Genomic DNA, 13,193 nt, shown 5'->3' with positions numbered 1-13,193 from the left:
TTCCTCGCTTGCACCACATTCGTCATGCACAAATGCACGGGCGACAGTTTTAAACGGGAACGAATCATGAAGTAGGAATTAAACATAAAACGGTTTTAATTGCAATTAAACTAACATAATTAATACGGACCCTCTTAATTATTATTTTAATTAAAAGACCTTTTGAATAATTACGTGGAAACATGAACGAAACAATTGGCTAATCGATAGACGGATGTGAAGAAGGGAAAATGGATGTAGGAGATTGGAACGCCAATTTAAAACGGAAGGAACAGATTCCTGTGAAGCCGGAAAAGTATAAACAGCACTTGGGCGTCTATTTCCTTTACAACGAGAAAAGCAGGATATCATTAAGTAATTAAAGGTCAAAAGAGACGTTGGAAGTCCTAATACCTATAAAAGCAGAAAGCCAGAAACGTAAATTGACTTTTTAGCGTTCCACCGTCATCATGTCCATTAATCTGCAGGGTTAAATAACGTATTTTGAATAGATTAAAGAGCGATACAGATCCATTTAAAATTCAGATTTGAATTGTCCTAGTCGTTACGCATACGCATTAGAGCGCGCATTTTATTAATGAAAACCGAGAATGATCAAGTTGCAGGGTCATCGAATTGTTGAGTAACAGTCTGTTGTTTTCTTTAAAGCCAAGGACATCAAAAGTAATTACATATTTAATTTTAAAAACACATTGTTTATTTATGTAGGTACTTTTCTAAACATAAACCACGTTTAAAGAGAGCAGTGCTCTTATAAAATTACAAGAGTTGGCATGAGTCCGCCAACGGCTAGATCCAGAAGAATAAGAAAGTACAGCATTCCCTTCTGGATGTGAATAGCCATACCAAGGCCCGTATCCCATTTTTTACGTAAATTGTGTAGGTAAATGACAGTTCTTACTCGAGTGCAGAGAGAAAATGTTGCGCTTTCGTCCTTGAAATTAGGGAAGAACATCATCGTACATTCGATAAAGATACGGCAAAAAAGGAAATCAAAATTGTGAGACAGTTTTATTTGAATTTCATTAGTTAATAATTGCTATTCATAAAAAAAGTTTCGTTTGAATCATGGACTGATGTAACAAGATTTAATGTGAAGCATCAGTGCCAATTTTAATCCATCAAATAGGTATAAATGTAGTGCTATTAACCTCGTAACATAGAACCAGCTAATGATGCACAAAATCAGCCGATGGCGATGATGTCTGACTGCTACTCACAATCAAAATACATCTTGCAACGGGACTATCAACGCACACACTCACACATACATACACACACGTGAATACACATGCCTAAAACTCGAATATAACCAACCACAACAAAAGCAAACCAAACGTTGTTGTCCTGTTTAATAGACTTTGGATACAAAGAAACACGAACACTTGAATACTTCTTTCTTGTTTCGTCGCGAAAGAGACGAGTGAGGCGTTAAATGGCGAAGTTTTTGCATTTCTTTCTTATAAATATTAACTGAGCGTAACACTCTCACAGTCGATTATCAACAATTAATTATGTAGATAAATTTTTCTCTGTTTTTCATTTGCATATTACTAATTACAATTATTATCCAATAAAAACCTACTGAACGAAATTTACGAGAAGAAAATTGAGTAAGAACTGAACAAGAATTTCAATTAACTTTACCTTCGGGTAAATGTTTATTATTATCATTATTATTAAAATTACTGACATTATGTATAGGTTCAGTATTTCAAGTCATTGGATTTAAATGTCTTCTAGTGGCGTGAAAATTATTGGTCGGCTCGTATTTAATATCGCAATTAAAACGATAGCAGAATAGTAATGCGCAATCACCCAGGATTGCATGTTCTGAGGTACCGCAGCAGGCACACAAGTGTCTTTACGGACACGGCAGATATTTCAATAAATCAAGTGTCCATAAGAGATAGAGCCACCTAAATGTCTATGAGGCATGACGATTGAATTTTTAGTTACAAATATATTTATAAAATAAAAACGAACAACACCATATCCCCTCCCACTCGTTTTAATTGACCGCCACACACTTCTGTTCGTTTCCAGAAACGCATTACGTATCTACATATGTGCACAATTTTATTTTCTGCATGGTTGCAGACAACGCCGCTAAAACGTACCGGCTTCCTTGGACGAGATTGTTACAAAATGCGAATTAAGTAATATACTGACCTTCGTCGGTGATAACTCATAAATTGCCACTTTTTAGAAACATTACATCAGTACAGTCTGACCGACTTACTTAATTTAATCATTGTAACAAACGATTTTATAAAAATCGGAACCTAACCTTATCGTGTAAAGAAAAGTAACTGAGAATAGATTTTCATATTTGGCATCAAATAATGTTGGTAGGTGGACACTCACTTCGATCCACACCTCAGTGCGAAGCCCGAGAGTAGGGCAGGAGATCCAACTTCAGTCATCTCTTAGAAATCGTACAAATGGGTGGATTGGAGACAGAAAGACAAGATACAGATGAAATGAAGACAAAAGAGAAATGAAATATTATACGCAGAGTGTTACTGTCCCATCAATTGTCTTAATGATCTACGGAAGCCGCAGGAACATTTGGATTAGGACATATGAATCCGGAATCAAACCAGTATCTATAATCTACATCGCTGAAAAACGTCTGGATTCCCAATTGAATCTAACAGAGGACCTTATGAAAGTTCTTCAACATCATAAGGTCTCCATCCTAAGACTGTATGGACACGCACCTCAACTCCTTTTGATCCTGAGCTAATCTTCGCATTTCCCTAAAACTAGAACATGCCACATCCGTTACTGTTTGTGAGCAGTAATCTAATCTAGGTCTACCTCTACTCTTCTTAACTCCTATTTCTACTTCTGGTATGTCAAAAGAAAAAACTTTTGGGTGTTTCATTCCCACCAGCCAGTAATGATAGTGGGCGAGCAGTCCCTCCGGACTATGCCGGAAGGTAGGGCGGAAAGCCCTCTTCATCCTGCTTTCAGGAATCGTGGGAATGGGTGGGTGGTGGTTCGGGTGAGAAAGATGAGACGGACGAAATGAAGACACCAGAGAATGAACAATTATCTGTGGAATATTACTGCCCCAGCATTTGCCTTAGTGATCCAAAGAAACCACAGAAAAACTTGGACCAGGGCAGACGGACCCGGAATCGAACCGGCGTCCTCCCGAATGCTAAGCAATGGTATGTCAAAAAAAACTTTTGGGTGTTTCATTCCCACTAGCCAGTAATGATAGTGGGCGGGCAGTCCCTCCGGACTATGCCGGAAGGTAGGGCGGAAGGCCCTCTTCAGCCTGCTTTCAGGAATCGTGGGAATGGGTGGGTGGTGGTTCGGGTGAGAAAGTTGAGACGGACGAAATGAAGACAGAAGAGAATGAAAGATTATCTGTGGAATATTACTGCCTCAGCATTTGCCTAAGTGATCCAAGGAGACCACAGAAAAACTTGGACCAAGGCAGACGGACGCGGAATCGAACCGAAATGGTATGTCTCTGAGTAGCCCTTTATGTCTGAAAAGGTGGTTGTACTAACCTATCCCCCCTTTTTCTTATTGGCCTCCATGGACTTCTCTGTTGTCGTATTCTTTCTATAATACCTCTTCATTTCTAACCTTCTCTATCCATGGTAACCTCATCATTCGCTTGTAACACCACGCTCCAGTCATGCATCTTGCTCGTAAGCACAGAAGCGACTTTTTTTTATGAAAGGTCTTAGTAAGCATTTTTTTGGTGGATTCATTCGCTTCTCAAATTTTTTAACATCCCTATAAGTACATCCATTCCCGTTCCGCTTTTGAATATTTGTTAAGCTTAGCATTTTCTTTAGAATTTGACGATGAGTCTAGTGGTACTCATAAAATAATAGAACCGAAACTGTTAAGGATTACGAAAAATACATTCATAACCCACGTCTCTCGTTATTCCCCTGAACTGAATACTCTCATGAGTATGCATGTATCAAAATTCGTTTTGCAGCAGTTAATAGTAGTCGCAATCGCCAAGTAAGGTTACTATCTACCTATAATGTTTCTAAGTGTATTGATAATACTGAGTTTCTATTCGTAGACTTCCGCTTTAGATAACTAACTACCCTGCAGATAATCCATATGATTTAAAGGCGATACGTCTGCAAAGAAAAACCACCACAGTTACAAGAGTCGTTAGAAAAACAGAATCTGTATTTAGCCATTGAGTATTGGGTAAATACCACTTATTCCATCCATCAAGTTACTTGTTTACATTTAAGAGATGATGAGGAATCTGTGGTAAGATAAACATATAATTATGTTAAGTATTAATTTGTTGCGTGAGTTTGCAGCAAAACGAGAGCTAGAGTCGTTGAATAGTATGTAAAATAGAAAAATCACGCTCGCCAGCATACAATTTAGGTCAAATTTTCCGCACATTACCTCTGATTATTATCGCAGCCGCGGTAATTACCACTTGAATCCTTCTTTTATAGATTTTAGTTACATTCTCGATTTTGCTTATGCGCATTCGTAATGAGTTCGAACCCCCTTAACATGACCGCTGGCAAGGTGTCTTTACTGGCGCATACATAATTCGAGGCAACAGGTCTCCACCTCATCAGTCAGTTTAATCAACACTACTAACCGCTGCTAACTGCTAAACCATGGCTAAACAGTATCCTTTTTCCGATTACGGTACAAAAGTGTTGTTTGTTTTGCAATTAGCTACGTGCCAATTCTAGGCTAAATCGTAATTCAATAGGAATATGTAAATAGAATGGCGTATTGACTACCGGACTTGACTATTTAAGGTTATATGCATTTTCACCGTATAGTAACTTCGTATTAAGGGGTACTCATATCAGAGTTAAATTCATATCATCCAAACAAGATCACTAATAGGAGGACGTAATCAAACGTCATGAAGGAATCAAAGAAATATGGGGAAAATTTGTAAAAGGGTGTTTTTATAGTAAAATGAAGAAAAGTAAATCGTTGAAATTAAGTTTTCGGATTTGCCTATCGAAAAAACACATTACAATCCAAACAATTAAATGATATAGCTTTTCATATTTGGTATCAATTAATGCTGATAGGTGGATACTCGCTTCGATCCATACACCAGTGCGAAGCCGGAGAGTAGAACGGGAGATCCATTTCAGTCATCTTTTAGAAATCGTACAAATGGGTGGATTGGAGACAGAAAGACAAGATACAGATGAAATGAAAACAGAAGAGAAATGAAATAATAAGGGCAGAGTATTACTGTTCCATGACTTGTCTTGATGCTCCACGGAAGCTGTAGGAACATGTGGATTTGGAGATATGACCCGGAATCAAACCGATATCTATGATCTAGATCGTTAAAAAACGCCTGGATCCCCAACTGAATCTAACTGTGCCAGATACTACATCGACAAAAAATGTCACATGTTGGTGTTTGCAAAAAGCTGTGTAGAGCATCCTATGAAATTTCTTCATCATCATAAGGTCGTCAATCTTAAGACTGGTTGGACACGCTCTTTCCTATTCTGAGCTAATCTTCGCATTTCCCTAAAACTTGAACATGCCACATCCGTTACTGTTTGTGAGCTCTAATCTAATCTAGGTCTACTCCATTTAACTCCTGTTTCTGCCCCTAATATGGCTCTGACTAGATCTTCATGCCTGAGAAGGTGTCCTACCAACCTATCTCGCCTATTTCTTGTTGACTTCCATAGAGTCCTCTGTTCTCTTATTCTTTCTAATACCTCTTAATTCCTAACCTTCTGTATTCACGATATCCTCATGATTCGCCGGTAACATCACTTTTCGAATGCTGAATTCCTAAAAAACAAATATTTTGGACAACTTTATGCGCCAGTTCCCGGAATTACCTACATTGCGAGTTTGAATTTATCTTGGTAAACAGTGTAATCGGGAAGTTAAAAACATGAAAATACTCATCGTCAAATGAGGTTATCAAAACGAGAGATGGTTGGAGAAATGACAAACAGAAATTGAGGATGGAAAACATGTGTTTATAAGTCATCACACTTTTGAGATCGGGAACGCATTCGAACGTAAAATGTATGTTGACTTCTGCACTGTATATTATGGTAATCGTCCAAGTGTCGTAAAAACGAAATTTGCTTATTATTTTTATTAGCTTGTTAATATTAACATTACACTTCCAACGACCATAATAATTTTTCGACAGGTCCGTAGGTGTCATTTAATGTCTGCTTCGACGATAGAAGCTATTAAACCATCAGTGCACCTATACATTAAGCACATCGAGGCGCATGTTTGAAATTTTTGCGAGCAAATTAATTATGCAAATCTACCTGTGTCGATTACAGTAATTTTGTCGTTGTGTTATTTATAATCGCTGAAAAAAGGAACTGTGTGTTATAATGCCATATATCCGTATGAGGTTAAGCGGGTGGCGGAGGGGTCGGGCTGCTATCGCATTCTTGCGTAGTAGCATTGGTGACCTGAATTGCACGGGCTTGGCCCACAATGCAACGGGTCGACGACCTCTCTGTTTGCAGCACCACAAAACAGAACAACGCCGCGGCTGTTTTGTTAAATCCTCTCCGACTGACGGCAAAACAAACGAGCATCATATCGGTTAATTGTCAATTGGTTGGAAGTTACAGCAAACACATCGTTATTGCTATTATTATTATTATTGTATGCATGCATTAAAATGTCTATGTGTTTTCCGTACGTAATCTAGGTTAAGTGACTTGGTAAGAGAAACGGAAAATGGCTATATGTATACGACATCAGAAAAATTTCGACGTGGAGAAATTACGTACACATAACGGTTTTGCTGGAATGAAACCAAATTTTTAGCAATACAAATTTAGTTATTTAAAAAAAAAGAGGCATGTTTGAGACAATTACGAATAGGCATGCTGATGTCAAAATCTTTTCAGGAAGATGCAGTTGCATATTGTGTCCGCGTCATGCTCGTGTTTTTCACGTGTTCGCAGAGCGACCGAGCGACCGGTCGTGCTGTTTTGTTGCAATCATCTCAATTTAGGTTAATTTAGAGTACGATTTCTTAACGTGGCGACAATGCACGACCTGATTGTAAACATCCTGTTCTAAATACTTCAATTTTAATTAAAAGTGCCGAGTGACTAGTCGCTTATAGTGTAGAATGGCATAAGAAAACAAGCGAATAAGCAAGCGACAAGTCTTTTATGGATGGGTGAAAACTTTGGACGAAAAACAGTGGCTTCCCTCAACACAGAAAAGGATAAAGAAACAAAACGTAAACCGAGTAAAATAAATGGACAGGTCCTTTATCGGTACTTCTTCTTCATATTAAAATATTATAAATTTACTTTCCGTATGGAGCTTTCGTTTAGTAAAGTTTACCGAACAGTTGCAGTAGGTTGACTTTTCTTGGTCGAAACCGTTTGCTTTTCAAATGTGTCCGTTCTATTTCCGCCTAAACGCGAAGCGTGCGGCGCTTAGCAGTCAGTGCAGCTGTTGCAAGCCACAACACCAATTGTCACCGGCGCATGCATGACTTACTTTGATGCAATCAGAACTTTCTGGCCCATGTAATTGTCATCTTAGAGCTCGACTCGTGAAATGAGCGCGATTGGACATGCGCTTGTTTGAAATTCCGAAATTGCACTTTAACTAACTGTCACGGAATACACAGAACGCAACATTCAACGACCACCGCTGGAAAAACTTGGCTACGAATCAACTCGGTGAACCGATTCCGGAGAGATCGTGCGTAGGAGGTCTATCTTTCGAGTCCGACTATGACATCTGCAGTCGCGAAACAGAGCACCGACAATGAACGTCTACAACAACAACCAACAACAAACTATCACAGCACATTCGATTCTTCCGCACACGCACCCACCGATCGCTGTGTTTTGTTTGTGTCGCGGCAGCTTCTGAGCTTTGATGAATAGCGAAAGGACTTCGACCGCTGGACCAAAAACTTGGTGGACGAGTACCGACTGATTGCGGGAAGGAGGTCCGGTGAAGGTCTACCGAGTATCATCAACGATAAAAGCGGAAGGAAATCTCAAGAACCAACGAAACACTTTGTCCATAAAGCAACGAAATGGTTCAAAGAAAGCCCATAGCCGCATACGGTCTCTGACTAAGATCCGTTTGGACTTACCGTGCAAGAAAAACTGTGAAGACGATTACTGACCCTCACGTCTCCTTCCTCGACTTCATTAATACGAATTGTAACCCTGATTTGTTCTCAGGACTTATAGATGGGGGGACCAGCATTTGCCACGAAAGTCTGTATGACTGTAATTGTGTCTGAAACAGTTCATAGCATTCAAATTGTCTCCAATTGAAATTCAAATGGTGCATTTAGTGTTCGTATAATGCATTCAGATGAACATTAGTAAGAATAATATAGCTGTAAACGTCGTAACAGTTCATAATTATCACTTTAATAGATTAATTTACAAATAGTCCATCTAACGGAGGAATTTTAACTATTGTTCATTCATTTATGCTTATCTAAATGTCCCGGCTACATACATTTATAATTACCGTGCCGGTACTTACCACGCTTCCTAATATGTAATTCTTTTAAGAATTTTAATTGCAACACACATGGGGACATAAACAGTACCAGGAAGGGCAAACAGATAATAAAATAGATATCCTGCTTTAGAACCAACAGTAGTTAAGGGTTTTCTTAGTAGATCAAGAACTTCCACACTTTTGAGTTTAAGAAAGAATTTAAATTCAGTAAAAGATTTATACGGAAAATGTATCTCTTTCCTTTAGAAAAATGAAAATGTAAAACATTTATTAGGTTCAATGTGTGGTAATGATGTCAACGCACTGCAGTCAGATTAGTGTATTGAAGACTTGAAGGAAGAGTATCTGGGTGACAAAACGTTACCAAAGAACCTAACTACCTTAACCTAACCTTTTAAGAAAATCAGTGTACCTATGTAAAACTTTAAAACTTTTGGGTGTTTCATTCCCACCAGCCAGTAATGCTAGTGGGGAGCGCAGTCCCTCCGGACTATGCCTTCCTTCAGGAATCGCGGGAATGGTTGAGTGGTGGTTCGGGTGAGGAAGATGAAACGGACGAAATGAAGACAGAAGAGAATGAATAGAATATTACAGCTCCAGCATTGCCTAAGTGATCCAAGGAAACCACAAAAAAAACTTGGACCAAGGCAGACGGACTCGGAATGGAAACGGCGTCCTCCCGAATGCTAAGCAATAGTCTAAACTTCTGTGCCAAGCCGCACGGTCTATACTTATGTACGATGTCACAATTAATAATGAAAGGACCACGCAACCAAAATTCAGCATAAATTTTCCACTCTAACACCAGAATTTGGATTTAATTCATTAATGGTTATTGCACCCCGTCAACATTCTCAACTATTCACTCCCACAAAGGCTACTAGAAAATACCATTATGAGATGATTCAGATGTTTTTTTTTTTTAATAAAATTGTTAAAATACGTTTCCTTTGACTAAATAAATTATGTTTAGATTTAGCATATAGAAAGCGTCTAGTCGGGTCTGAAATACGTTTGTAATAAAAAATAATAGGAAACCGATGACGTGAGCCAGTCCAGTCCTGCCCTGGGCGCAGTCAAAGTATCCGTAAATCACTGACGAATGCTAGGCTGTTTGGCCCCATAAAAAGGTCGTAAACGTTTGGATTTGTTGCAAACTCGACTCATCTAAATTTACATGTTCGGTTTAAAGCCAATGGCCGAAAAGCATTTTTTTTTCTTTTAAAACGATGAAAGCGCGCAAACAGGTACATGTTTGTACAGACGTTCTTGTGTGCATTTACGCATCCGGAAGATTGTGCAACGTCTAATGGTACTGCATCCTTTATGATGTTGCATCACCTTTTACGTATCTTCCTCCTTTGGGTATATTTACGTTTTCACTAGCACGTATCACATCCCAAACGCTTAAATCTTCTTTTTCACAGAAACTATTATGGATAGAATGGGTATAGTAGGTTTCTCAAACATTTGCATCTCAGGCTTTTTTCTCTTAAAGTTAAGGCGCTAATGCCGTCAGAGATCTGTTTTCGCTTCACATTCATACACATATACCAACTAATAGATAGCTATCTCTTCAAAGATTCACTGCAAGTGTATATCCTGTACTCCTATCTGCAGTCAAAAGTCGTAAAGACTTTTTCATTTTAGAGAACGTGAATCTCCAACGTTGTCCGAAAGAATTAATAGAAGTGTTTATAAAGATGCAAATGGCAAGGATTCTAAGGAATTTCAACTTTCTCGGTCACAACTCCGAAGAATTAAATACTTATACATTTACACTATGCTGAATTAGATTCATTAAGAGTTGGTTGCAATGAGTATTTCCAAGTATCGGAAAAACGACAACCAAACAACAACATTCATCAAGGTCAACCTCGGACGCCACTTAGCTGAAACAAAAGAATCGAACGAAGCGGATGTTGCTTGCTTACATATCCGTGAAACGCATCAGGTTGGCCGTTGAAGAATGTCGCGATGATTACGCGGAGCAGCAGCAACAGCAGCATTTGCTGCGCAACTATTCGCACACAGTGAAAGTCAGAGCGCACAGTAGGGCAGCAGGCAGCGTTTCAATCTCGAGGTCTTGGGGTCATTGTTTCTCGAACGACCGCCATCTTGTACGTTGTGGCGACATAAAATGGCAGTCACGCATAGCCGGGCAACCGCAGATGGCCACGGTTCGCTAAATCGGAAGAGTTGCGAAAGATTAAGCCACAGAATTCGGTTAATCGTATTCTAGCACTTTGAGCTTTGTTAGCAACGAACACTTGCGTAGTTTATGGAAGTAATTTCTATCATTTTCATGTGTCCATTACCATAAATTGCTACACCTTGTAGGAGGCAAGCTTCGAAATAGGAAACCGAGTGCCTATTACTCATTCAGATCTTTATAATTTATACGGTATCTCCAACACACAATCTAAATAAATACTTTTACACTTAGTTTCTGTTACATAATAACCTTTACTGGCGCCGTAATGTAATGTTATCATCCTTTTTAGAACGGCTACCACACTATACATGAAGTGCTGCTGTTGATGGTAAAATATTTTATTATTGTTATTGTCTTGAATACAAGAATAACTATGGAAACTATTCTACTTTATAGTTAGAGTTCTTGGTCAGTAATTTCTCAATTTCAATTTTATTGGATCTCATCAGCTCGCCAGAAGCAGGCTCGATAAAACACCAACACATAGGCAACATGGATCAAATCCAAGGAAGTCATTAAAAGTATGGAGGGTAGATATAAGGACAACTATCTCTGTTGCGAAAAAGTGTCCGTGAAATTGCGTTAAATTAGGATGGTGCCACAGTAGCAAGAGGGGTAAACTTCAAATAAAGCGCCAAAAGTTATTAGAATAATTACTTCGAACTGTGTAAGTAGTTGAGGTTTGGTGTACCGGACTGACCCTAACCACTCTAGTCAGTAAAAATATTACATTTTCTAACTCGGCATACTTTAATCCATCAACAACTGTAACATTTATATATACCTTTTGCTTACGCTAGCGCCATTTTGGAGGGTTTTTGAACTGTCATTTACTGCTTATAGCTGGACACTTTTTCAATTCTTCCCCCATATGAGATAGCTCTTCTTATCTCTACCCTCCATAATTAAAAGCAAATCGATATAATATCCAGCTGTGGGCGTTTATCGCCATTTAGTAAATATCTGTAGCCAACTGAAGTATTTCTTATGCCAGATATCACTAGGTAAATGGCGAGATATACTATCTTAAGTAATAGTATCGAGGGAAGAAACAGGGTTATTTCAGACTGCATGTGAATGGCAAACATGCAGTCTGAGACAACCCTGTTTCTTCCCGAGGTACATATACTATTTTTTGTCATGTTTGTGCGGAAAGCTCGTTATTAAATTGATATTTGGCGAAATAAGAGTAAATAATTTAGAGGTTAGAAAGACATTGACATTGAACAACTGATTTCTGCGCATGCCCATAAACTTCAGCGCATGCGCTCAAAAGACTGTTTTCATTGCCTCCCGACTAAAACACGGCTGAAAAGAGACCATTTCTTCCCTATTTCATAGTACGCAAAACGAGCTTTCCGCGCTAACATGACAAAAAAATTATTCTACGTTCAGTGATTACTACTTACGCATCACTTTAGGGATGATATTTGGCACATACCTGCAACAAAAAGAAAAGAAAATATAAAAAGAGGCGGTTAAAAGTGTTGCAATTGAATGCTTCAGAAATGATAAATTTCTTGACCAAATCCTGTTTTCTTATTGTGAGCAATTTACTAATTTGGAGCGTTTAAAAGGCAATAAATTTGCATCTATTGTCGCATCGTGTTATAAGGCATAAACAACCGTCGGGTAAAATGTGTCGCTTAAAAGAGCCATAAAACGATTAACACCCACCACCGAAGACCAAACAGATATTTGTTGGCATTCAACCTGGGACCAAAGCCCAAAATAGGCTTGCAAAGAATGTATCATTTGCATACACACGAACGGTTGGAAATTGAATTGTCACGAACAGTAAAAATGGGCATATTTTACCAAGACGAAGGTAAACATATAAATTTAGTCCTGTATGCCCGTTTCGAACGATATCTTAACAAGCGCATTAAGTTGGAAATTTAAACTCAAAACAGAGACATGCACTCGACAAGACTGAGCAGCCCTGACCTATCTGTGTGTAGTATGTCATTCTTTTCTGTATGTTATTCAAAAAAACAATATTTTACAAAGTAAAATATTCTAAATTGGACTAGATATGGAATTAGCTTCATGACACTATCACCAAACAAAAGAAGATTACATAATTAAGAGAAGATAATAAGAAATAGCTGAGAAATGAAAATGATGACTTTTTAAACTTTTCATATAGTACGAATAGCTGTGACAAAGCCACTCTGATACGCATGATTTTGAGTAGTTCAAATGTACCACGATATGTCCAATCAGTCTTACGCTAGAGCTGATGATATTGATGATGATGAAACCGTAAAGGCCCATAATTATCACGTTTCCGATATAAACAATTATTTAAAATCTTTACCGATATCTAATGGGTTTGAAATACAGATTTACGTTACCGCCATCATAACCTATATTGACCTACGACAGCGCGAATATCTTTGAAAAATTCTTGACCATTATCAAACACCCACCGGTGCACGTAGGTTTACCTGTGGATGGAAACCGCTTTCGAATGCAATTTACAGTGCAA

General features: G+C 38.4%; 1 protein-coding gene across 2 annotated transcripts in view; it reads right to left on the bottom strand.

The window, feature by feature from the left end:
• The window catches only part of LOC108742440 (ABC transporter G family member 14), a 113,139-nt gene that overhangs the window by 26,154 nt on the left and 73,792 nt on the right, over positions 1-13,193 (bottom strand). The window contains exon 1 of one of the 2 annotated variants that reach the window (XM_018477666.2): positions 7,495-7,860. The exons of the other annotated variant lie outside the window; for it this stretch is intronic. Coding sequence (XP_018333168.1) covers positions 7,495-7,523 — 29 coding nt within the window. The 5' untranslated portion in view covers positions 7,524-7,860. Of the gene's footprint in view, positions 1-7,494; positions 7,861-13,193 lie in introns of those variants that run through there. 2 annotated transcript variants of the gene reach the window in all.

The sequence above is a fragment of the Agrilus planipennis genome, unplaced genomic scaffold (genome assembly GCF_000699045.2).
Source record: "Agrilus planipennis isolate EAB-ADULT unplaced genomic scaffold, Apla_2.0 scaffold3, whole genome shotgun sequence".
Taxonomy (NCBI): domain Eukaryota; kingdom Metazoa; phylum Arthropoda; class Insecta; order Coleoptera; family Buprestidae; genus Agrilus; species Agrilus planipennis.
The sequence above is the reverse complement of the archived record's forward strand: the minus strand, read 5'-3'. Positions and strand labels throughout refer to the sequence as shown.